Genomic DNA, 27,964 nt, shown 5'->3' with positions numbered 1-27,964 from the left:
GAAGCTGAATATAGAATACCAGATGGGAGTAGGAAGAGAATCATAAAAAGAGAAAAGAGAGGAATTTCCTGAGAAAAATATGTATTGTACCATGTCCAGGTACAATACAATACATCTTGTACCTGGACATGGAATGAAATGGTTGGATGGCATCACCGACTCGACGGACATGAGTTTGAGCAAGCTCTGGGAGTTGGTGATGGACAGGGAGGCCTGGCATGCTGCAGTCCATGAGATCGCAAGAGTCGGACATGACTAAGTGACTGAACTGACTGACCACATCCAGGAGCCAATAGAGAATTGAAAAGTTGTGATTCAGTTTGGCAATTAGGAAGTTGCTGATAGTCACTGTTCTTGTAGGATGGTTATATTTATGACAATTGCAAACAGTGAAGTTAATAAGGAGTAGATGGTAAGAAATTAAATGTAGTGAATTTAGACTATTCTAATAATTTTAGTAGCAAAGGGAAAGAGAAAAAGATCATAGTAGCCTGAGGTCCAAAGTAAACTTCTATTTTCTCCACTTGAGACTTTTTGTTTATGATGCTCCATGTGAAATAATTTAATTTGCATTTCACTTTATTGACTCACACATTAACTGACAAAGTACACTCTAAAGGGCCTGTGAAATAGACGGGGTCATTAGTCTTGGCGCTAATGAGAAATTACAGTATTTTTCCTATAATGATAAGTTGGCGTGTGAATATTTAACATATGAAAAAGCCTTCAGAGAGTCAGCAGCTCACACTGTTCATTATCTTATGTGTGGGGTTATTTTCTTGGCAGAAAATACCATTTGGTTGTGAATCTATCATCATTAGGAGAGGAATAAAGATTTTTAACAATACACTTTCTCCTTCTGGAAAAACGATAATTGCTCCCTCTTAAGTTTCCATGTCCTGGCTCTAAGTTCCTCCCACACCCTTCTGTTTCTCTACAATTAAAGCCTTTTTTACTGGTCAGTCAAATTTAAGCTCACCAACAAATTTCTACATTATGAAAATATGGAGCATTTTGTGCGAAAAGATATTTCATGTCACCAGCCAACACTTTATAAAGTCTGCAATTGCTTAAAAAGCTCTGGTAAACTTCACAGTATGCTTTGTTTCTCAGCAGCATAAATCCAAATATCATTTAGAGAACACTCATATTCTCACCCAGAGGCAGACCTGAACATAATTGTACACAAACATTCAGTTCCTAGCTCTGAAACAACACCCATTTATTAGATCCAAGTAACACCACTGCTACTTCTCAAAGCCAACTGGACATAGTGTTTGCATTGATCAGACTAGAGATCTTTCCCTTTGGTGTTGTAGGATTCAGAAAACTTTTTCTGTAGAGGGCCAGAGAGTAAATATTTTTGGCTTTGCAAGGTATGTAGTCTTTCTTGGGACTACTCAATCCTTCTGTTGTAGTACAAAAGCAGCCATAGACAATGACTAATTGTGTGACTTTATTCCAGTAAAACCTTATTTACAAAATAGGCATCAGGCTAGAATTGTCTCCCTGGCTTTAGTTTTCTAATCCCTGCTCTAGAAAAGGACCCTGAGTGGGATATGTCATTTAACCATCCATGAGAACACAAGATGGAGAATCCAAATACATCATTGAAAAGATGCTAAATTCTCTTTGATGCCAGGTCACTCTTGCATCATAGACATTTTCACCTTGTCGCAAGAATTCCTCTATACAGCCTTCAGTTCTTTCAACCTGTGTTTTTCCTGTACCATGACACACAATATTTTTACTTCTCTATTTTTATTATAACACACATTAATTAATAGCTCTATCTAGCCTCATTCTATTGGGTCTGGACTCTTACCTCTCCAGGGTCTGACTTTTAGCATTTTCCCTTAAGTCCCAACACAATACCTTAGGGAAAATGCATTTAATTTTAGGCCCTCAAAGAACCAACTAGAAAAAGAAGTACTCACACACAAAGGATATATTTTCTTACCCAGGCATAAAATATTTTCTCTCTTGTTCATTGTCTCAGATCCTCGTGGTTGAAATTGCTACACTAGCCCCAAGTGTCCTCAACACTGGTGTGCAGTGCACCACTTTTCCTTCCTTCTTAGCTTGAATTTTCAGTCTTTAAAGTCTCAATACAATATAGGGGAAAGGAGACAGACTTGTATTCTGGGTCAACTTGCTTTGGTCTTGGGTAAGTTATTAGAATGCATGTGGAAGCATGATATCTTGGAGTACTGGCTCTCTGCTGTGCTCCTATGAATCTTTACACTACTGAGGTAATCACTCCCACCACTTGGTGAAAATTTAATTTTTCTGAAGAATATTTGTTTTAGATAATTTCCATATTGAGGATATAATTGGTATTTTAAAAGACATTTTATACTGTTTTAAAAAAATTTAGAAAAACATTTATTTTACAAATGAGGAAACAGCTTCAATGAAGTAAAGTAATTTGTTAAAAATCACCTAGCTGGTGATTGCCAGAATGGAGTGAAGTGAAGTCACTCAGTCGAGTCTGACTCTTTACGACCCCATGGAATGTAGCCTACCAGGCTCCTCCATCCATGGGATTCTCCAGGCAAGAATACTGGAGTGGGTTGCCATTTCCTTCTCCAGGGGATCTTCCCAACCCAGGGATTGAACCCGAGTCTCCCGCATTGCGGGCAGACGTTTTAATCTCTGAGCCATATATCTCCATATTTTTTCTCTCCATTAGTTTTCTTTTTTCCTATTATACTACTTTGTTTCACTTCATCTTAGCAAATACTCATATTAGCAAATATCAAGCTATTAATATATTGTGAAACTTTCAGAGAATTTAATTTTCATTAGATGTAAAGAACCCACTTGACCATTGTTATTTTAAATCTTTCCAGATTAAATATTTGCTTTGTTTTGCTGGGATATGGAGAAGGCAATGGCAAGCCACTCCAGTACTCTTGCCTGGAAAATCCCATGGATGGAGGAGCCTGGTGGGCTGCAGTCCATGGGGTCGCTAGGAGTCGGACACAACTGAGCGACTTCACTTTCACTTTTCACTTTCACACATTGGAGAAGGAAATGTCAACCCACTCCAGTGTTCTTGCCTGGAGAATCCCAGGGACAGGGGAGCCTGGTGGACTTCGGTCTATGGGGTCACACAGAGTCGGACACGACTGAAGTGACTTAGCAGCAGCAGCAGCAGCAGCAGCAGCTGGGATATAGAAATATTTTTTTGATAATAAACTTGTATCCAGTAAGCTTACTAAATTCATTTATTAATTCTAATCTATATCTGTAACTCCTTTTGGATTTTCTATGTACACTATCATTCAGTCTATAATTTGATTTATTTTACTTTCTTTACAATGTGATACTTTTTTTTTCTTTCCTGATTGCACTGGATAAGATCTCCAGTGCAGTACAGAATAAAAATGGTGATAACAGGCATCTTGTCTCTTTTCTGGTCTTAGGAATAAAAAGTTCAATATTTTTGCACTAGTTATGATATTAGCAACAAGGTTTTTATTTTTGTTTCATTTACTTTATTCTACCTCATACCATTTATAAAAACATAGTGTGCCTGTAGAGAACTAAGGAGAATATCTAAAATATCAAACTATAGGATTCTGAAGAAAATTTAGGACTATATCTATGACTTCAGATTTCTTAAAATAATTTCTTAAAAGAAAAACTATCCAAAGCAAAAATTATCAGAGGAAAATAGACAAATTAGATGACATTATAATTAAAAGTCTCTCATCAATCAAAAATACCATAGATAAAACTAATAGATAAGTGACAGACTGAGAGATCTGTAAAATCCATATTTTACAAGACACTAATATCTAGAATGTATGGGGCTCACCAGAACAGATGGAAAGCCAGAATGTCGGGTGAGAATGGAATGCTGAAGTTCACTATTGATCACCGAGATGCTACTTAAACAACACTTAACAAACAAAACATGCTAGTAAGAAGTCTTCATAGGCTGCTAGTAAGAGTTTAAACATGTATAGTTTTTCTGAAGAGCAACCTGGAAGTCTCTTGGAATTTTTCTCAAAGGATCACAAGGAAAGAGTACATTGTGTTTATAGTTACTGGGAGATGAAGGCAACAAAAGTGCTAAGAGAGTGGGTAAATAAAATGTAGTCCATACAATGAACATCTGTGTTCCAGTAGACATACGCTGCATAAGGCTCAGAAGCATAAAGTTGAATGAAGAAAGTAAGAAATCAAATAAAACTTTTAGCAAAATACCATTTGTGTAAATTACAAAACTACTCATAGAAAATGAGACTTTGTGTTTTTAGGGTATAAACACATATATCTAAATAACCATATGTAAGGACAACCATGAAATGTACTAATATATAACTAATCTGGGAAAACATGAAACAAAATCATGGGGGAAGATAGTGAAATTAAAAGATCTTGCACAGACCAATGATGATATGGTTCTGTAAATCATGGAATATGATTAATTCTGTGCCATTTAAATCTTTTTAAAAATGTGTACTGTCACAAAATTATATATGTATGCTTTATATATATATGCTTTTTTGCATATGTATATGTTGAGAGACACATATATGTATCTGACTGAACATTATATGACTGAAGTACATTATATATGGAGTATGTACTCCAACTATGAATAGTTTTATCTGTTTATGAAAAATGATTTTGCTTTTCCTCTTCATGCTTTTCACATTTTCTAAATCTTTCTCAATAAATATTACATAATCAGAAAAAATCTATTATTTTTTTAATTAAATGGACACATTGCTAAAGGAGAAGGCAATTTTAAGCAATTTATTCTGACAGTTTTTTAAAAATGGAGTCAGAGATTTCTTTTATCTTCAGTAGCAATACCCAATACAATAGTCCTTCAATGGGAAAATCATTGAAAAAGCAGGACCCTGTGTAATATCTCACTCTTAAGAGATACAGGGTTGTTGCAGAATTGCTTCAATGCTACTCTCTCAATTCATCCCACCCTGTCTTTCCCCTACTGTGTCCACAAGTTTGTTCTCTATGTCTGTATCTCTATTCCTGCCCTGCAAATAGGTTCATCAGTACTATTTTTCTAGATTTCATATATATGTGTTAATATATGATATTTGTTTTTCTCTTTCTGACTTACTTCACTCTGTATAACAAGCTCTAGGTTAATCCACCTCAACAGAAGTAACTCAAATTAATTCCTTTTTATGGCTGAGTGATATTCCACACATTACCATATGCAAAATAGACAGCAGGAGATAGTGGCAAATTGCTGTATAACACAGGGAACTCAACCCAGTACTCTGTGACAACCTAGAAGGGCAGGAGGAGTTAGAGGGTGAGAGGGAGGTTCGAGAGGGTGGGGGCATATGTGTACTTATACTAATTCATGTCATTGTATGACAGAAGTCAACACTACGTTGTAAAGTGATTTTCCTCCATATAAAAATAAATTTTAAAAAACGTAACAAGGAGAAAAAAGTTGCAGGATTACTGTTGATTGAAGGAATCATTTCCAAAGTCCAGAGTTCCCACGGAATGTTTGTTCTGACAGTGCTCTATGCGTTGTTAGATCTCTGGGACATGACCTTGTGTCAGCTAGCAAAGGGGAAAAAAGACTTGTTTGGATTATCCTATAAACCCTTTTCACTGTGAGTACCTATTGTTTCCTTAGCCATCTGCAGATTAGTTCTCTGGATACCACGAACTGGATACCACAATCTTTGATTAAGGTAAGTGACATAATGATTTCATTTGTAATTTTAAGATTTCAAAATCGTAGATCATGCTTCCAACAAACTTGCCCTTTCATGCATGAAAATACATAACAGATTACAGTCCTTTACTTTCTTTTTAAAATAAAATATAACTATTTTGCTGAAACCTCAAAAGAACCAAAAGGTTCATATTTCTTAAAGAAGTGTCCTTCCAGAGACCTGCCTTGGTGAATCAAGTTTTTCTATGAGATAAAGTACATTTAAAAGTAAAGCGAACATACCTTTTAGCCAAAGACTAGTCATGTGCCTGGGCTCCCCAGACAGCACTAGCAGTGGTAAATACAATATCTTGAGCTTCTAGGGCATGCTCAGAAGGAAATAATAAAAAATAAGAGATTCAAGATATTTACAAGAAGATGGAAAGGAAGAACTTGAACTTAGGGTTGGATTAGAACACCCTCTGAACCTGTCAGGTAAGATGTGCTGAACGGCCTTAGGAACAAATCGTTCATGTGAGTCAAGGACATGGGAAGGTGATAGATCAGAATAAAATGAATTTCACTCTATAATAGAATTCTCCAAATGCTCACATAGCCATCTTCAATGGTTCAATGGAACCACTCATTTTTAGAGTTCAAGAGGGTTGGCAATGAGAAAACTTGCAAGAACTGCTGCTCTTCTACTGCTGCTGCTGCTGCTGCTAAGTCACTTCAGTCGTGTCTGACTCTGTGTGACCCCATAGACGGAAGCCCTCCAGGCTCCCCGGTCCCTGGGATTCTCCAGGCAAGAACACTGGAGTGGGTTGCCATTTCCTTCTCCAATGTGTAAAAGTGAAGTTGCTCAGTCGTGTCCGACCCCTAGCGACCCCACGGACTGCAGCCCACCAGGCTCCTCCATCCATGGGATTTTCTAGACAAGAGTACAGGAGTGGCTTGCCATTGCCTTCTCCATCTACTATGCTACTGCAGTGGAAAATTTTTCTTAGCTATATTTTTCTATTCATTGAAAATTCTTTTTGTTCTATGTTTATATGAAAATTGTGTGGTAAGGCATAATGCCTGCATGAAATTTTAGACATCTCCAAAATGTCTAAAGATGTTACAAATCGATAAATAAGGAATGATTTGATATTAGATGCTGGGCTATGATAATAAAAAAATAAAAGAAATAATTATCTTTATGTGAATGAAAATTATTATTTTAACATAAGACAATTTTTCCTTATAACAATAAAATGTTATAAAAGGAGAAGCTACCCGATTAACTATTTATTAGCATCTCCTCAAATAAGAATCTTTGGCATTATCATCTTCATTTACAGCATTTTCCAAATTGTCTCAGAATAGTATAACCAAAGATGAGATTAGAATATTTTACATGGATTCTGTTATTGCAGTTTTTTATGACAAGTGGAATAAAATCCACCTATACTTTTCAAGCTTTTGGAAGTTAAAACAGAGTGTCTGCTGAGAATTGTGAACTAGTAATCTCTTGTAGTTCAATTTTGCCCGATCATTTACATACTGATCCCACAAAATAAGAATTTATTTTCTTTACAACTGAATTATTCTGGAACATATCTATCTCTTCAAAATTTAATAAGAAAAAGATCAAATAAATAAACAACAGGAAAAACCCCTCTGTTTAGGTCTCCCTCCTTGCTGAAAAGGTTCCTGCTTGAGAAGGTCCCAATTTGGGGGTGAGGGATGGGATGGTGGTCTGTCTAGTGATTAATAAGAAAACTTCATACTGTTTAGAAGCCTCAGCTACCAAGGGTCCTAAAACCAGTAGAAAATCATTGAATCTCGGCTTGGGTCTGATGTGTAGTATATAGAACTCATACTATGTATGGTTTGAACCCAACCTAATTTCTGGACACTCTTATCCCAAAGTCTATGGTTCTCTATTGCTGAAGAAAACAGGAAAAGGTGAGTTAAATACCAGTGAACTAAAATTGGGCTTCCCTAGTGGCTCAGATTAGGTAAAGAATCCCCCTGCGATGTGGGAGACCTGAATTCCATCCCTGGGTTGGGAAGATCCCCTGGAGGAGGACATGATAACCCACGCCAGTACTCTTGCCTGGAGAATCCCCATGGACAGAGGAACCTGAAGGACTATAGTCCATGAGGTCGCAAAGAGTTGGACATGACTGAGAGAACTAAAATTGCCAGGCAAGTGCAGTGGTCTTTAAAGAAATCTCTTTGTTTTTATGATTGAAACAGCCTATGGCTGTAGCAACTTACATGTATCCCATGGCTGATTCATGTTGACGTATGGCAGAAATCAGGTCAATACTGTAAAGTAACTATCCTCCAATTAAAAATAACTTTTTTAAAAAGTTTGGATAAAAATTATGAAAAACATCTTCAGTTTCTGTCTACCCTTCCCAGACAGTGATAATGAATTCTATTTCTTTATATCTCACTCAATGAATACTCAAATATGTGTCAATTCCATTTTAAATTAAAGGACGTATTCAGCCACATGTCAGTGGATTTTGTTGCTTTTATTCTAGCATTTTTCTCTGAGCCTGTAGGATAATTTGAAAATGTTTACTCACTGACATACTAAGTGATGTAAGTTAGAAAGACAAATGCCATATGATTTGTGTAATATAAAATATGATACAAGTGAACTTATTTACAGGACAGACTCATAGACATAGAAAGAAAATTTATGGTTACCCAAAGGGAAAGGGGGTAGGAAAGGGATTAATTAAGTGTTTGGAGTTAGCAGATACAAACTACTATATATAAAGGAAATAAACAAGATCCTACTTCATAGCACAGGGAACTATACATCCAGTTTATATATATGTATATATATCCAGTTTATATATATATAAGCTATGAGGGCTTCCCTCATAACTAAGTCAGTAAAGAATCTGCTTGCAATGCAGGAGATCCAGGTTCTATTCCTGGGTTAGAAAGATCCTCTGGAGTAGGAAATGGCAGCCTACTCCAGTATTCTTGCCTGGAGAAACCCATGAACAGAAGAGCCTGGCAGGCAATAGTCCATGGGGTTGTAGAGTCAGACACAACTTAGTGTCTAAACCAGCACCAGCATATACGTGTGTGTGTATATATATATATATATATAGCATTTTATAGCATAAAATAAATGTATATATATAATATGTATATAGCATATATATGTATATATATATAGCATTTCATATATAAGCTATTATATATATATATATATATATATATATATAACTGAATCACTTTGCTATATATTGGAAAATGTTGTTGTTTTTCAATCCCTCAGTCATGTCTGGCTCTTGGCAACCCCAAGGACTACACAGCACGCCAGGTTTCCCTCTCTTTCAGCGACCACCGGTTTGCTCAAACTCATGTCCATTGAGTCGATGATGCCATCCAATCATCTCATCCTCTGTTACCCTCTTTTCCTCCCACCCTCAATCTTTCCCAGGATCAGGGTCTTTTCCAATGAGTCAGCTCTTCTCATCAAGTCGCCAAAGAATTGGAGCTTCAGTTTCAGCTGAATATTCATCAGTCCTTCCAATGAATATCAGGACTGATTTCCTTTAGGACTGACTGGTTGGCTCTCTTTGTAGTCCAAGGGACTCTCAAGAGTCTTCTTTAGCACCACAGGTCAAGAGCATCAATTCTTCAGCACTCAGCCTTCTTTATGGTACAACTCTCACATTGGTACCTGTCTACTGAAAAAGCCATAGCTTTGACTAAATAGACATTTGTCAGCAAAGTAATGTCTCTGCTTTAACCTAACACTGTCTAGGTTAGTCACAGTTTTTCTTCCAAGGAGTAAGCATCTTTTAATTTCATGGCTTCAGTCAACATCCACAGTGACTTGGAGCCCAAGAAAATAAAGCCTGTCACTGTTTCCATTTTTTTCCCCAATCTATTTGCCATGAGGTTAATGGGACTAGATGCCATGATCTTAGTTTTCTGAATGTTGAGCTTTAAGCCAGTTCTTTTACTCTCCTCTTTCACCTTCATCAAGAGGCTCTTTAGTTCCTCTTCATTTTCTGTCATTAGAGTGGTGTCATATAACCTACATATCTGAGTTGATTGATATTTCTCCCAGCAATCTTGATTCCAGCTTCCAACCTGAGCTTCATCCAGCCTGGCATTTTGCATGATGTACTCTGCATAGAAGTTAAATAAACAGGGTGACAATATACAACCTTGACACACTCCTTTTCCTATTTGGAACCAGTCTGTTGTTCCATGTCCAGTTTTAACTGTTGCTTCTTAATCTACAGATAGGTTTCTCAGGAGGCAGGTAAGGTGATCTGGTATTCCCATCTCTAAGAATTTTCCACACAATTTGTTGTGATCCACACAGTCCATGGCTTTAGCATAGTCAGAGAAATAGAAGTATATGTTTTTATTGAATTCTCTTGCTTTTTCTGTGATACAATGGATGTTGGCAATTCGATCTCTGGTTTCTCTGCTTTTTCTAAATCTAGCTTGTACATCTGGAAGTTCTTGGTTCATGTACAGTTGAAGAGATGGGAATAACAGACCACCTGACCTGCCTCTTGAGAAATATGTATGCAGGTCAAGAAGCAACAGACTGGTTCCAAATAGGAAAAGAAGTACATCAAGGCTGTATATTGTCACCCTGATTATTTAACTTATATGCAGAGTACATCATGAGAAACGCTGGGCTGGATGAAGCTCAAGCTGGAATCAAGATTTCCAGGAGAAATATCAATAACCTCAGATATGCAGATGACACCACCCTTATGGCAGAAAGTGAAGAAGAACTAAAGGGCCTCTTGATGAAAGTGAAAGAGGAGAGTGAAAAAGTTGGCTTGAAGCTCAACATTCAGAAAACTAAGATTGTGGCATCTGGTCCCATCACTTCATGGCAAATAGATGGGGATACAGTGGAAACCGTGTCAGACTATTTTGGGGGACTCCAAAATCACTGCAGATGGTGACTGCAGCCATGAAATTAAAAGACATTTGCTCCTTGAAAGAAAAGCTATGACCAACCTAGATAGCATATTAAAATGCAGAAACATTACTTTGCCAACAAAGGTCCATCTAGTCAAAGCTATGGTTTCTCCAGTAGTCACGTATGGATGTGGGAATTGGACTATAAAGACAGCTTAGCACTGAAGAATTGATGCTTTTGAACTGTGGTGTTGGAGAAGACTCTTAAGAGTCCCTTAGCCTGCAAGGAGATCCAACCAGTCCATCCTAAAGGAAATCAGTCCTGAATATTCATTGGAAGGACTGATGTTGAAGCTGAAACTCCAATACTTTGGCCACCTGATGGAAAGAACTGACTCACTGGAAAAGACTCTGATGCTGGGAAAGGTTGGGGGCGGGAGGAGAAGGGGATGACAGAGGATGAGATGGTTGGATGGCATCACTGACTCAGTGGACATGAGTTTGGTAGGTCCCGGGAATTGGTGATGGACAGGGAGGCCTGGGGTGCTGCAGTCCATGGGTTTGCAAAGAGTCAGACATGACTGAGCAACTGAACTGATACTGATAACTGTTGACACCTAGCTTGGAGAATTTTGAGCATTACCTTGCTAGCGTGTGACATGAGTGCAATTGTGTTGTAGTTTGGACATTCTTTGACATTGTTCTTCTTGGGATTGGAATGAGAATTGATCTTTTCCAGTCCTATGGCCACTGCTGAGTTTTCCAAATTTGCTGGCATATTGAGTGCACGTTTTGTTAGAGATACGAAAATCAAAATGGCAGTATTGGGGGGAAAATATGGTTTTGCTAATTCCATCCAATAACTCACAGATCCTCAAGGCTTCACAGAACATGGGGAACCACTGGTCCAAGTTTTCTCTGGCATTTAGCCACATCTGAGCAAACCCTCTTATGGTCTGGGTGGTGAAGTTCCAAGCATGTAGAATAGTATTAGTAGAAATTGAATGAAGGGATACATCTCATCTAAGAATGAGGAATCTTGGGCTAACTTGTCAGGTAGCTTCAACCTTATTTTACTTGCTAAAGCCTCAGCCTCATCATCCTTAAAATGAGGGAGTTTAACCTAAAGGTTTCAAAGACACTTTCCAGCTCTAACTTCTCTGACTCTAGAAGTAGACATAATGGGACAATGAACTCTTTAGCAGGCTATTAATACCAAGATGCCAGGAAACTAAACAGAGCTTCAGAAAGAAAGGTTCCAAAGTCCTTCCCCAGTCCCAGAAAAGTATGAAAAACTGAAAAGAAGTACTAGGTAATACCTGAGGGCACTGTCTGCACAAAATAAGCAGTTATCTCAAAAAGTGTAAGATCATATAAAAAACTCCATTTTGGAATGGAATGAGATTCAAATATTTACTACACACTTTGTCTTGCAGTCTATCACTCACAGTTCAGAGAAACTTAACTAGTACTGGGATTTTGAACTATGGGAATGTCTACCCTAAAAATTTTTAGAAATGGGATTTATACTCATAAGCCTGTGAATTTATAGGTGTTGACTTAAGGAAGGCAAGATGCTTTCAAAGATCATATTTGAGGCTGTAACTGAGAATGATTTGTTAAGTTTTACCCCATGAATGTTTGATATGTATTACATCATTTCTTTTCAGGATCTGGAGGCCCTCCAGGCATGGCCAGACACTCCGTCTTGTATTTTATCCTGCTGAGTGCTCTGATTGACAAGAGCCAAGCCTGTTTCTGTGATCATTACCCATGGACTCAGTGGTCCAGCTGCTCAAAAACCTGCAATTCTGGAACCCAGACCAGAGAGAGGTGGGTGTGGGCTTTGTAGCTTTTCTTTGTGCCCTGGGAAACCTCAAGGACAGAATTAGCAAAATCAAAAAGTGCCACACTAAGCAATGAGAAAGAAAATATATCTGCAAGTATAATTTTTGCAGAGTACAATCTGCAATTTTTTTTTTAATTTTAAAAAGAACTCATGAATTTGGATGGAATTTGATATCTTTTCTACATAAGGTTAAAGTGGAGTTTGCGTTTGTTCTATCCATAAAATTGAAGCATTTTAAAGAAATTCAATTAATAATCTGTGCAATATTTTCAGTTGACTAATTTACTTAGAATCACTACTTGGGCTTTTTTTTTTTTTTCTTTCCGTCAGCACATAACTCTGCTTGCCTACAGTTAGTGAGTTAATTATAGAGAATTTTCTACTCATTAAACTGAGTCTAACAGGACCTCAATTGAGCAGCACTGCTAGCTATTAGCTCGATTGTTGGCATGGACCAAAGCTAAGAAAACTGTGTTTTACTTGATAACATTTAATAATTCAGTCTTTTCATTAATTCAGATTATTCCTCCCCCACAGTTTCTTAAATCTGTTAGATATTTCTGTTCCATGAAGATGCTCATGTGACTTGGAGGAAAAAAGGCATATATTTAATGTGTTTTAACTGTTATGGCACTTTTTAGAGATCTATTTTAGAAAACTATTTTTACATATGTAGTGTGAGTCTCATTAAAATCACCACCTGATGGCCTCAATAAACCATCCATTCTGGATATAAGAACAGATTTGTTCATAATACTTCCCTATTCAAGAGTCCCTTCAGTTCAGTTCAGTTCAGTCACTCAGTCATGTCTGACTCTTTGCGACCCCATGAATCACAGCATGCCAGGCCTCCCTGTCCATCACCAACTCCCGGAGTTCATTCAAACTCACCTCCATCAAGTCAGTGATGCCATCCAGCCATCTCATTCTCTGTCGTCCCCTTCTCCTCCTGCCCCCAATCCCTCCCAGTATCAGGGTCTTTTCCAGTGAGTCAACTATTCACATGAGGTGGCCAAAGTATTGGAGTTTCAGCTTTAGCATCAGTCCTTCCAATGAACACCCAGGATTGATCTCCTTTAGAATGGACTGGTTGGATCTCCTTGCAGTCCAAGGGACTCTCAAGAGTCTTCTCCAACACCGTTCAAAAGCATCAATTCTTTGGCGATCAGCTTTCTTCACAGTCCGACTCTCACATCCATATATGACCACTAGAAAAACCATAGCCTTGACTAGACGGACCTTGGTTAGCAAAGTAACGTCTCTGCTTTTTAATATGCTATCTAGGTTGGTCATAACTTTCCTTCCAAGGAGTAAGCGTCTTTTAATTTCATGGCTGCAATCAGCATCCACAGTGATTTGGAGCCCCCAAAAATAAAGTCTGACACTGTTTCCACTGTTTCCCCATCTATTTCCCATGAAGTGATGGGACCAGATGCCATGATCTTAGTTTTCTGAATGTTGAGCTTCAAGCCAACTTTTTCACTCTCCTCTTTCACTTTCACCAAGAGGCTTTTTAGTTCCTCTTCATTTTCTGCCATAAGGGTGGTGTCATCTGCATATCTGAGGTTATTGATATTTCCCCTGGCAATCTTGATTCCAGTTTGTGCTTCAACCAGCCCAGCATTTCTTATGATGTACTCTGCATATAAGTTAAATAAGCAGGGTGACAATATACAGCCTTGACATTCTCCTTTTCCTGTTTGGAACCAGTCTGTTGTTTCATGTCCAGTTCTAACTGTTGCTTCCTGACCTAGCTCACTGCTGCCTACCAAATAAAGTACCATAATAAAAACCCATCCCTCTCAATTATGCTCTTCTCAGGTCCATCGCAAATGGCAACCCACTCCAGTGTTCTTGCCTGGAGAATCCCAGGGATGGGACAGCTGGTGGGCTGCCATCTATGGGGTCGCACAGAGTCAGACACGACTGAAGCGACTTAGCAGCAGCAGCAGCAGCAGCAGGTCCATCGCACAAGCTCCTCCATGGATATGTCATACTCCTTCACTGCTAATCTGTGCAGAAACTGTTCCCTCTGAACATCCTTCCCTTTGTTGCCTGGAAAACTCACATGAATTTTTCAAAATGTATATCTCATGTCACTTTCTCCTTTCATCTTTAGCCCCACAGAGCTCTGGCTCTATCTCAATCATTGTACTTGCCACATTGTATTGTCATCTTTTAAGCAATTTGCAGAAACTTTCTTCTTTCTTTTTCTTCCAGTCCCTCCCAGGAATTCCATCAGGGCCGGCTTCATAGATGTGTAGCCTCTGCAGTCACACAGGATCCCACTCAGAGAAGGGCTGTGGTTTGGCTTCATGCTCTGCCTCCTCTCTTTGGAAATTCTTAAGGATTTTTGAATATGTGTTGCTGTTCAGTCGCTCAATCGTGTCTGACTCTTTGCAACTCTATGAACAGTAGCCCACCAGGTCTCCCTGTGCTTCACTATCTCCCAGAGTTTGCTCAAACTCATGTCCATTGAGTCAGTGATGCCATCCAAACATCTCATCCTCTGTCATCCCCTTCTTCTCCTGCCTTCAGTCTTTCCCAGCATCGGAGTCTTTTCCAACGAGTTGGCTTTTCACATTAGGTGGCCAAAGTATTGGAGCTTCACTTTCAGCCTCAGTCCTTCTAATGAATATTCAGGATTGATATCCTTTAGGATTGACTGGTTTGATCTCTTTGCAATCCAAGGGACTCTTAAGAGTTCTCTAGCACCACAATTTGAAAGCATCAATTCTTTGGTGCTTAGCCTTCTTTGAACATGTGGAACCCCCACTTTCATTTTGCACTGTGCCCTACAAATTATAGACCCAGTCCTGAGTTCCATTAAGCGGTAAAAACTGTACACATGGTGGACTGCTTGATTTTCCATGAAAATCTCTTTCCTTTTATTCACTGTAATTGATGCTCAGTGAATATTTTCCTTATGGGGCTGGAGCCACAGTGAAGACACTCATTCTAAGCAGCTTTCTCCTCTTTATTATAGACAGATTGTTAGAGATCAGTACTATTTTGAAAACTTTTGTGGCCAGCTTTGTACCAAGCAGGAGTCCAGAGAGTGTAACTGGCAAACTTGCCCTATCAATTGCCACCTGGGAGATTATGGACCCTGGTCAGACTGCGACCCTTGTGTTCAAAAACGGGTAAGTGAAATGTGGGTATATTCAGGAAATCAGAATCACAGTTAAGTTCTCGAATTCCCTGACAAACTCAACAATCATAGAAATGATGAATTACTTTAATTTCTGAAAATAAATTGTCCCAGCTTCCACTGAGGGAAATATTTTAGGGGGAGGCAGGATTCATTTGACATGTTTTATTGGCATGTGAATACCAAAAATAAGTTCTGCTTGCCACTCCCCCCCACCCCCAAGGGTTGGTATTGCACTCACCCAGCTCTTCTTTCCACTGCCTCTGCCCTGTGAGAGCTCACAAAGCAAAAACAGGTGCTAAAAAATGGGCAACCCAGTTCAAGGTTTAAAATCAGACAGAAATGAGGTGTATTAATTAAAATGACTCCTTGCCCTTTCTTTAACTGCCCCTGATAAGGGAAAGTCCCTTGATTTGTTTATTGTTCCCAGGTGCAATATTTACCTATCTCAAGTTCATTCCAGGTAGGGCACTGGCCCACGTGAATCCCAGTCAGGGTAGGTGCTAAGCATTCAGACATTAGGGAAGTAAAAGGAATTCACCCAGTACAAGGAAAGCACCCACTATCTCAGAGAGAGAGTTTAGGTTCCTTTGCACACATCATCTTATTCAAACTTCACATCACATTGTTTTTCTACCCATTTTATAGATGAGGAAGTTATAGCTCATTAGGGGTTAAGTAATTTACCCAACCACGCATCACTAATGAATAGAAAACTACATATTGAACTTGGATTTTTCTGACTTTAAAGTCAGTACTTTTGAATCCTATTTTATTTCTATCCTTCCCTGACTCTGATTTACTACTGACCATTTAAAACCTTTCAAAGTGTGGGAAATGTGCCAGCCTTGGTTTCCACAGTGACTTCCTCCTACAAAAGCCCGCCCCCCAATCCTTTCACATTTATCACTTCACGCTATCTTTGAGGAATAAAAGGGCTACTGTTATGATCTGGAAGATTTATTGCACTCAGGACATGCTCAGTAAATATTTGTGCATTTGATTTCAGTTAGAAATCTTCAGAAATTTGTGGTCCCACTTTCTCATTTTACAGGTTGGAAAAATGAGACCCCCAAAATATTGACTTTCCTATGAAAACACAATAACGGAATTGGAAAAAAATCATTAGTAATTTAGGAAATGCCACTATAGGAAAAATCACGACTGTGGCTGAGAATCCCAGTTTTCTTAGATACTTTCTGGCTTTGACCCAGCCTCAGCGTTATTCACCTTTCTCTCCTTTCCTTTTAGTTTAAGCTTAGGTCCATCCTGCACCCCAGTCAGTTTGGAGGACAACCATGTTCAGAGCCTCTCATGACCTTTCAGCCATGCACTCCATCCAAGCTCTGCAAAATTGAAGAGATTGACTGCAAGAATAAATTCCGCTGTGACAGTGGTAATGTACTTTTGAAAAATGTTCAGTCTTCACTAAAAATGACTAAAGTTATTCCAATTGACTCCCAGTGAAAGTCATGATAGAAAAGTCCCACCATATTTTAAGCCTAGGAAGACAGGGATGTTATGCTACCAGTTACACACTATTCATGTGTAAAATTACAGCTTTCAGGATATAATCCTCTTGACCACTTACCTGATTCCTTTGCTCATCAAGTACAGGTTCCTAGGTTCCTACTGTTATACAACAGGAGGAAGAGAGTGAGGAGGAGAAAACAGAGGAGGAAGCAGATACTTTTAAAAATTGGCTATTAATAAGCACAACTGTAGACTCAGAATAAGCAATTGGAAAGGAGTGATGTATTTTAAAATTTTAATATGGTTTATTAAGATAAGGATGTTAATGATAAGATATTATGTAAAGGGGATGGTTAGAGATGATGTAACAAATTTTCTGGTATGGTCCATTGAATGACTCCAAAGATAATCACAAAAGAGGAGACTGCAAATGATTTAAACAATGACAACATTCCCTTCAAGTCCAATTCTCATACACTCAGAACACTCATTGTCTCAGAGCACTGGCTTTGAGTGCCCTGCTTCATGCATCGAACTTGCACTGGTCATCTGTTTTACATATGGTAATATACATGTTTCAATGCTATTCTCTCAAATTATCCCTTTAATGTATACATGGATCTTTGAGAAGTACCCATGAGGCAAATCCCCATGCACTATGCCAACTCCTTTCAAAGTCCTAACTTTAACAGAGATGAGAATTTGCAACTGGTTATAAAAATAATATACCATGTAGTAACACAAATCAATTCAAGTAAATAGGAAAATCATATATAATTCTAAATGACTAAATAATTCCAGGTGTAAATATATATATGCTTGTGTTAGCTAAAGCATGCTGACTTCTACAAATCCTGTACTATTGAAATGTCCCTTCACCTCTGCCATTCCTTCTTTGGTATAGGATGTATTTGTGGCTTGCAAATCTTTCCCCTTCCTATTCCATTGTGTTTCCATGACCTGGAACCATTCTCAACTGTGTCCCATCAGTCCTATTTCACACTGCCACCCATTCCTAAACATCACTCAAGATAAGTCCTCTTGCTTTCATCCCAACCCTTGCTAATGTTGTTGCTGTTTAGTCACTAAGTCGTGTCCAACTCTTTTCAACCTGTGAACTACAGCCTGCCAGGCTCTTCTGTCTGTAGGATTTTCCCAGCAAGAATGCAGGAGTGAGTTGCCATTTCCTTCTGCAGGAGATCTTCCCAATCCACAGATCAAACCTGAGTCTCCTGAATTGGCAGGTGAATTCTTTATCACTGAGCCACCAGGAAAGCCCACCCTTGTTAATACAGACTCTATAATATCCCTAAAATTGTTAGCACAAGTTCACATGAAGTCAAACAAACCAAAATGTCAGAGTTTGGAACAGAGAAAGGTTAACTGCAGAGCCATACAAGGAGATGGGTGGTTCAAGCCCTCAAAACCCCCGAGCTCCCTGAAACATTTCAGTAAAGCATTTTTAAAAGCCAGGTGAGGGAAGGGGGTCACAGGATATGTGATCAGCTTATGCACAGTTCTCTGACTGGCTGGTATTGAGGTAACAGGGTTGTGTCACAGAGGTTAACTTTGTCAGTCCTTAGGCTCCAGGAGGCCTGGGGCTATGTGCTCATGGTCATCAAGAGGTTAACATCTTCCATTTGGTGGGGTGTTTTCACACCTGTGAAACAACTCAGGATAAGCATCAAATGTGTATATATATATATATATATGTATATATATATATATATGTATATATATATTCAGTAGGTACTTCAGAGGGGAAATAAAGCAGAGGATATGGGAGAAGGTCAGTCCTGGGAAAGCCCCACAAGGTCCTGCTCCATTACAGAAGTATCAAATGAGTAGACTTTCTTACATATCTGGTACCCTGATCACAAACCTAGGTTACATGTGTATCCCTAACTCCATCTGATAAAATGGGAGTTTTAGTGTAAAATATAAAAAATCAGCTTTTGCTCAAAATTGCGAGTACTAGGTTCAAAACTTTTAAAAACTGTAAGATGTGTCCTTTTTTTCTCCTTTAGGTAAAGCATTTCTATTTCAAACTAAATTACCCATTCTGCACTGCTCTAAGAAAAGCAAACAAGAAAAACCAGAGATGTGTTATTTTTAAAAACAGGGTATCTTTCAGGTTATGTCTTAGGACTGACAGGAATTCAATTCCCTTTATATTTTCAGTCTTGTGTGATTATGATGCTCAGACCTATAATAAGTGTCTTGATATACATTTTTGAATAATCAAAGGATGATTTAATTACTTTCATTACATTCCACCTTCTTACTGAAGATTCTTCAGTTTAGTTCTGTTGCTCAGTCGTGTCCGACTCTTCGTGATCCCATGGATTGCAGCACGCCAGGCCTCCCTGTCCATCACCAACTCCCAGAGCTTGCTCAAACTCATGTCCATCGAGTCAGTGACGCCATCCAACCATCTCATCCTCTGTTGTCCCCTTCTCCTCCCGCCTTCAATCTTTCCCAGCATCAGGGTCTTTTCCAATGCGTCAATTCTTCGCGTCAGGTAGCCAAAATATTAGAGTTTCAGCTTCAACATCAGTCCTTCCAATGAATATTCAGGGCTGATTTTCTTTAGGATGGATTGGTTTGATCTCCTTGCAGTCCAAGGGACTCCCAAGTCTTCTCCGATACCACAGTTCAAAAGCATCAATTCTCTGGTGCTCAGCTTTCTTTATAGTCCAACTCTCACATCCATACATGACTACTGGAAAAACCATAGCTTTGACTAGACAGACCTTTGTTGGCAAAGTAATGTCTCTGTTTTTGAATATGCTGTCTAGGTTGGTCATAGCTTTTCTTCCAAGGAGCAAATGTCTTTTAATTTCATGGCTGTAGTCACCATCTGCAGTGACTTTGGAGTCAAAGAAAATAAAGTCTGTCACTGTTTCCATTGTTTCCCCATCTATTTGCCATGAAGTGATGGGACTGGATGCCATGATCTTAGTTTTTTGAATGTTGAGTTTTAAGCCAGCTTTTTCACTCTCCTCTTTCACTTTCATCAAGAGGCTCTTTAGTTCCTCTTCACTTTCTGCCATAAGGGTGGTATATCATCTGTGTATCTGAGGTTATGGTTATTCCTCCTGGCAATCTTTATCCCAGCTTGTGCTTCATCCAGTCCGGCATTTTGCATGATGTACTCTTCATATAAGTTAAATAAGTAAGGTAACAATATACAGCCTGGATGCACTCCTTTCCCAATTTGGAACCAGTCTGTTGTTCCATGTCCAGTTCTAACTGTTGCTTCTTGACCTGGCTACAGATTTCTCAGGAGGCAGGTAAGGTGGTCTGGTATTCTCATCTCTTGAAGAATTTTCCACAGTTTGTTGTGATCTACACAGTCAAAGGCTTTGGCCTAAACAATAAAGCAGAAGCAGATGCATTTTTCTGGAATCCTCTTGCTTTTTCTATGATCCATTAAGATTATTAACCCCCCAAAAGTTGAAACTAAGTGCTTTCTGGGGAACTCTTTATTAGTTAAAAAAAAAAAAAATCAATTCAACAAAATACCCAATTTCCTCAAGCATTTCAGTTGATCAAAATAGTCACTCATAGCTGTATTGAAATGTTGATCACAATTTAAGATAGGTAACGAGATGTGTGTGTGTGTATGCGTGAGGGTGCTCAGTCGCTCAGTCATGTCTGACTCGTTGCAACCCTATGGACTGTATAGCCCACCAGGCTCTTCTGTCAATGGAATTTTCCAGACAAGATAGTCCTGAGTAAAACATTCAATCACTGTTGATGAGACTTGTACATAATGGTACAGATGCCAACAATCCTGATTATACACAAGAGACCGAGGAGCAGGAGACAAGCTATCTGTCATTGTAGACAGAGTGTTCAATTTCAGTAATATACAGGCACACACTGTTTCCTAGGATCATTATGAAATTCAGCAAGTTTTAAAAGAAAGGGAATTATGTGAGTTGGTACTATTTTCTAAATTCACTCACACAAATTGCTATCTAACACTGTGGTATCTAGGCATTTAATGTGTCCATAAAACAGATATAGTAAATTGTATGTAGTGAAACTCTTATTAATGGTAATTATAACAGTAATCATATATAGTGAATATCTACAATAAAATATTTAATTATGTATAGTAAAGTGGGCCTGGAAAATCCCATGGATGGAGGAGTCTGGTCAGCTGCAGTCCATGGGGTTGCTGAGAGTCAGACACGACTGAGCAACTTCACTTTCACTTTTCACTTTCATGCATTGGAGAAGGAAATGGCAACCTGCTCCAGTGTTCTTGCCTTGAGAATTCCAGGGATGGGGGAGCCTGGTGGGCTGCCGTCTATGGGGTTGCACAGAATCAGACATGACTGAAGCGACTTAGCAGTAGCAGCAGCAGCAGCAGTAAAGTGGGGGCTTCCCTGGTGACTCAGACAGTAAAGAATCTGCCTGAAATGCAGGAGACAGACACAGGTTCTATCCCTGGATCAGGAATAACCACTGGAGAAGGGAATGGTAACACACTCCAGTATTCTTGGCTAGAAAACTCCAGAGGAGCATAGAGGGCTACAGTCTGTGGAGCTGCAAAGAGTCAGATACAACTTAGTGACTTACACTTTCACTTTTTTTTCGCTTTTCAAAATAGTTATATATAGTAAAATATACTGATAGTAAGTGTGCAATTTTTATTTTGACAAATATATACCCTCATGTAAACAACCCCCAATCAAGGTACAGAAACTCTCCATAAACCCGAAAAGTTCCTTGTTTCCTGTTTCTAGTTAATCCTTCTTGTTCTTGAACATGAGATAAAAAACTCAGATGGCATGACTTGTCTGTGTCCAGCTTCTTTCTCTCAATATAAAATTTTAGACATTAAGTCACATTGTTATGTGTACCAGTAGACATGTGTGTGTGAAATTATAGTTTTTTAAAAATAAAAGCAGTGACCTTGAGTCTATTATCCTGAATTAAAACAAAATTCTGAGCCTATTGCTAATTTTCTCCTACAGAATATGATTTCTGTAGCAAGTTCACTGTAGTGGGAATGGGATTCTAGAGTTATTTCTTTGATTTAAGACAATCAGCTCGAGTGACTAAATAATTCTATCCAGACTCTTGTAATCCTAAACAATAAGAGAAAATATCAGTTTATTATTCCATTTCCTTATTTCCTATCATAAGCAATGAAAATTGGCCCTCTAAGTTCCCTTAAAGTAATCATGTTTCAAATCAATAAATACTCTCTTAAATGACCATTTGTTGTCAATATTACTATTTCTTGACCAGGTCGCTGCATTGCCAGGAGGTTGGAATGCAATGGAGAAAATGATTGTGGAGACAATTCGGATGAAAGGAATTGTGGGAGAAAAAAAACAGTATGTTCACGGAGCTATAATCCCATCCCTAGTGTACAGTTGATGGGCATGGGGTACGTAACATCTTTTTATCCTTTGGGAAGTCACACCATCTCAAAACCAGAGTTGGAAGCAGCAATGAAGCAGTAAGACCCACCACTGTCCACATTCTTCATTAACCTCTTACTCCTCCCACTAGTCCTATCTGTCCCTGATACTCGGCTGCCAGGCTTAATGATAAAAATGATTATTTTTAATTTTTAGCAATTTAATAAATTAAATGATAATTTCAATTTAGCATTTTCACATTTAGTGCTTAGTAGACAGTGCTATGCTGCAGCAGCAGCAGCAGACAATGCTATGAGTACTTCATAAACATTGTTTAAAGTCTTATGGCAGCTATTCTTTCCTTCCTGAGTTCCCTCAGGGCTCACCACTTCACCATTGGTGGTAGCTGCAATTGCTGATGACGGTGACAACCTTTGTTTACTGATACAGCAGGAAATATTCCATTTCTCAAATGGTTTTTAAGCAGCATTCAATGACTGGTATTTTAAAAATCACCACTGTGTTTTGATCTTCTAAAACTTATTCACAATATTTCCCTATTACAATCCTATTTAAAAAAAAGAAAGCAAGCAAAAAAAGAAAAGAAAACAAGAGCTAAGCCTTATTTGAAAGCATAAGAAAAAACAGTAAAGGTAATTTCTTGTACTCTCCTATTCTCATGATAAAGAATTCTCTGTTTCAGTTTTTGGCCAGAAAGCAAATAGTATTATACAGGTTTTTATTGCTTTGTAGTGAGATTTTTAAAGTCTTTACTTGTACTGCCCGACTTGCATAAAAAGAAACCTTGAGGCACCAAAGACAAACAGCAGCAGTTGCAAATACAACCTCATTTGATTAGAATGAAAACTAGCAGCTGTAGAACCAAACTCAAGTACAGCAGTAAAGTGGAACAGCCATTAATCTGGAAGTAAGAGGAGCCCTGTTCTAGACCTGAAAGTGTTAGTCACTCCATTGTGTCCTGACTCTTTACAACTCCATGGACTTTAGCCCACCAGGCTCCTCTGTCCATGGGATTCTCCAGGCAAGAATACTGGAGTGGGTAGCCATTCCCTTCTCCAGGGGATCTTCCTGACCCAGGGATCGAATCCAGGTCTCCCAGATCGCAGGCAGATTCTTTACCATCTGAGTCACCACCTATTTCTGCATTAATTCACAACATCATGACCAAGTAAGTGAACATCTCTCAGCTGTAATTTCCCCATCTCTAAGTTGGATGGCTACAAACTGATTTGAGGTTTTCCTGAGAACTCCTAATTAGAGTTATTTCAACAACAGTGTTTCACAGCATCTTCTTATTAAGGTACAGAAATGGTTTCCTTTTTTTCTTTTCTTTGGAAGAAAATCTCAGCCAAAAACTCCCACTGATAATCCCATTTTCCAATGTTCTGATTGATTCTGGGTAACATTACAAACTCACCTCTTGTTCAGTTGATCTAGACTCTCGAGTTACAGATGGGAAAGACCACATGCTATGTGTACTTTGGCAGAAGGACCATGTGGGACTCTGCCAACCAGAGCTGTTGTCCCAAGGATTCTCAGAAATGAGCAAAACCCGCTGGCTCAGGTACAGCCTGTCCTCTCCTCGCCTCCCCAGGGATTGAGAGTTCTGAGAGCTGCTTACTGGAATCTCTAATTTTCTGGCCTTAAAATCTCTGCTTCTCTCCAACACATTTCTACCCAAAAAAAGAAGCTTCCTGAGTGACTGTCCTTCACTTTTAAATGGCATCTTTCCAATAAAGAATTTAACAAGACATTCCAACATTGCTACTTTGTCAACATCTGTCACCAGGTCTGAAATCTGAAGCAAGAATCAGGCAATAATAGTGTGCTGTTTGTTTTCTCTCAGGCTCAGACAAGGTACAAATGCATATACACAGATGCGCACACACACACATGCATAGAAATAAATACACAAACACACGTGCATATTTATATACAGAAATTCTAATGAAATTCAAAAAGTTATAAAATATAACATTAAAGTCAAATTAGATAAAATACTTTAGAAACCTAACATATTAAAAGCCACAATGTGTTTGAGACACCAAAATATTTAAAATCAACTTAAATGCCACAGAAGCGAGTAGAGAAAATAGAGCTGAAAACTGCTACGTAGCTGACTTCACTTCTAAAAGTCTCCTTGGGGTGCCCTAACAGAGCCACCTCCACAAAAGTCCTATCTTCAGCCTCTCTGCCAGCAGTGACTACCATGAGAAAGATTCCTCATGACCTGCGAGCCATTTTTCTCAAGCCCTTTCTTGTCTGTGATGAAATTATAAGTATACTGTATAAGGCCATATAAGATCATCAGTTGTTTTTTCCTCATTGACCCCTCTTAACTCAGAAAATGAGTCCTAAACACCTGAGTTAGTCATGCTAACTTAAGTACTTTGAAAAGTTTTTCCCAGACCTGCTCCTCTTACTTCCTCCCTCAAATGCCCACTGATACAAACTCAAATATGGATGAGAATTTGACTATGAGATTTATCTTACAGGAAAGGTAAGAATCATTCTTTTTTTATCAGTTTTACTGAGATCTGATTGACATGTGGGTCTTCCTATTATGTACATCTTTTATTCTCACACCACTGCCACACCACAACACTTTTGATGCCAGACATAGGCAGGGGGTTCCCACCACCAAGCAATTGTCTGTGACACCAGCTGACTGCCCTACGATTTCATTGACTTTTGACCTTAGCTACCTGAAGATAGTATTAGATCCCCTAGGTTAAGGGCTCAGTCCTGCAAGACTGCCGCCACTCCCCCAGAATGCCAGATACTGATTACAAGTTCAGGTTCACATGAGTGCTTCTGTCACATCAAAGATTCCCATAAACTCCTCCTTGGGTTTGATTAATTTGCAAGAGCTACTCATAGAAATCAGTAAAACAATTTACTTAAATTCACCAGTTTGCTATGAAAGAATATGATAAAGGATACAGATGAACATCCTGTTGGGAGAGATAGGTGCGGCAAGGATGTGGAAGGGGCATGAGCTTCCATACCTTGCTTAGGTACCACTCACCTGCACCTCCGTGTGCTCACTGACCTGGAAGCCTTCTGAACCCCATCCTTTGGGGATGTTTATGGAGGCTTCATTACATAGGCGTAATCAATCATTACCTCTATTTTCAGCCCCTTTCCCCTCTCTGAAGAATGGAAGTTAGGGCTAAAAATTCTAAGCTTTGAATCATGGCATGATCTTTCATGACCAGCACCCATCCAGGAGCCCACAAAGAATCACCTCATTGGAACAAAAGGCACTTCTATCACTCAAGAAATTCCAAGGGGTTAGAAGCCTTGTGTCAAAAACCGGGGTTAAAGACCAAACATTAGAACAAAAGATGCTCTTAGTGCTCTTACTATGTAAATTACATGGGTTTGGGAAGCTCTGTGCCAAGAAATGGGCAGCAGACACCATTATATGTATTTTCTATTATCTCGTCATTGGTTTCCCTGGTGGCTCAGTGGTAAAGAATCCACCTGCAAGGCAGGGGATGCAGATGTGGGTTCAATCCCTGGGTTGAGAAGATCCCTTGGAGGAGGGCATGGTAACCCATGCCAATATTCTTGCCTGGAGAATCCCATGCGAAGAGGAGCCTGGTGGGCTACAGTCTATAGGGTCGCAAAGAGTCAGACATGACTGAAGCAACTGAGCATGCACGCATTATCTCATCATATGTGATTCAGCAATACTAAATTTTTGACAAAAAACTTTTTTAACAGAATTAATTTAACAGATATTAATATCTATAAGAACTTGGAAAACAGCATTCTGGGAAGTTCTTATCTACCACAAAACAGTTTCTTAAATACTTGATTTGTACTAAGCTAATTAATCTCTTTGTGCTTCAATTTCCTCCTTTGTAAAATGGGTATAATAATTGTACCTATATCACATGGTTGTCATAAATATTAAGTAAATATAATATTAATATCAAATACAGATCAAATAGAACTAGACACAGTAAACATTATGTAAGCATTTGTTAAACAGATTTTAAATATCTTTATAGTTATTAGTAAAAACAATAATAATATGATCACAATTCTATTAAAATATTGCTATTACTATTTCATTATTAGCTCTTTATAAGAATTCTTTCACTATATGATAGTAAAGAGAGTGGACCCAGAATGGCATAAATTATGTAGTAATTTATTTCATAATCTGCTTCCAAAGTCTGTGTTGGATTTGTAAGTCATGAATTAATTATAAGCCTAAATTTTATTTCATAGTGAAAGCTTGGAACAATTCAATAAGTGGACTAGAGAGAATCTAACAGAGCCAGAGGGGTTGAGTTTTGACTTCCAGACCTTTTTGGATACTTTGCCATAAACTGGAAAACATGGGCTTTCCTTCAAGCCATTTGTCAAGAGTCAAAAAATGCCTAAGAGAAGAATTTCTTTCATATAAATACAGTAAGTTTTATAGACTGCTTTACATCTATTGAATTCTTAAAAACTACTCTGTTTCTAGGTTTCATTTCCTGGCAGGAGAGCCCAGAGGAGAAGTCCTTGATAACTCTTTCACTGGAGGAGTGTGTAGAACTGTCAAAAGCAGTAGAGCCAGTAATCCATACCGTGTTCCGACCAATCTAGAAAATGTCAACTTTGAGGTATGACAACCTATCTTGGGGGCATTCCAAATGCCAATGGTGATTATAAGCTAAATTTCAATGAGAAAAGAGTCATGAAGGAAGGGACAGAATAAAAAGGTAATGAACATTCTTCATCACTATCATGTGCTGGCATCTTCATCACTATCATGTGCTAACATTTATTCCTTCCACAGCTCAGTAATGTCAGTGTTTTCATCATCAAATCACAGATGGAAAACAAGGAAACTAATTTGCCCAAAGTTAAAACATCTATCAAGTAGTTGGGTTCAAGATTAAGCTCAGCTTTTCCAAATTCCAGAGTCCATGCTTTCTCCCAAATAGCTATAATAATAGCTATTTGTACAAATAGATATAATAGGTCCCCACTCAGATAAATGACTTGGTATATTCAGAATCCTCTACCATAGTTCTCTCATATAACCACAAAATTTAGACATAAAACACATCTAAAAAATCCAGATGAATTTAAGCATAATGGGGGTAATTCTGCTTACCTTCCATCCCATTTTACTAGTCGGTTTGGTTTTCTTTTCATTTTTCTGAGTGATAAGGAGCAGTGTACTATATATTCTTAGAATCTAGCCCAGTGCCTTACACATGATAAGTACTCCATACTTGCCAAACTAAAGTAAACAGTTTGTTTCTTCTCATTTATGATAAGGCAAACAGGAAAGACATGACTTTAATTGTTGTATCCATGCATACAAATTTGACATGCTAGAGAGAATTTCAGAAAATCTAATGATTTCTGAGACCACTTTTCAGATAGTGTGCATTCAGCAAGACATTCAATCCTTTAAAAAAAAAAAGATTCTATTCATATAAATACAGGCATTTTCCAACTTGACAAACTCAACTTAAAAACCATCTAATACATATTAATGGGCGTGGAGAAAT

General features: G+C 38.5%; 1 protein-coding gene across 1 annotated transcript in view; it reads left to right on the top strand.

Annotated features, from left to right (window-relative positions):
* The first annotated feature begins 3,844 nt into the window (after positions 1-3,844).
* The window catches only part of C6 (complement C6), an 81,154-nt gene continuing 57,034 nt past the window's right edge, over positions 3,845-27,964 (top strand). The window contains exons 1-8 of the mRNA XM_088827584.1: positions 3,845-3,851; positions 5,516-5,612; positions 6,072-6,151; positions 12,238-12,400; positions 15,403-15,559; positions 16,819-16,963; positions 22,306-22,447; positions 26,926-27,064. Of these exons, the coding sequence (XP_088683710.1) occupies positions 3,845-3,851; positions 5,516-5,612; positions 6,072-6,151; positions 12,238-12,400; positions 15,403-15,559; positions 16,819-16,963; positions 22,306-22,447; positions 26,926-27,064 (930 nt within the window). The remainder of the gene's footprint in view (positions 3,852-5,515; positions 5,613-6,071; positions 6,152-12,237; positions 12,401-15,402; positions 15,560-16,818; positions 16,964-22,305; positions 22,448-26,925; positions 27,065-27,964) is intronic.

Source organism: Moschus berezovskii, chromosome 18, assembly GCF_049115385.1.
Source record: "Moschus berezovskii isolate FMDL1 chromosome 18, NW_MosBer_1.0, whole genome shotgun sequence".
NCBI lineage: Eukaryota > Metazoa > Chordata > Mammalia > Artiodactyla > Moschidae > Moschus > Moschus berezovskii.
Note: the sequence above shows the minus strand (reverse complement) of the source record. Positions and strands in the feature narration are given on the sequence as shown.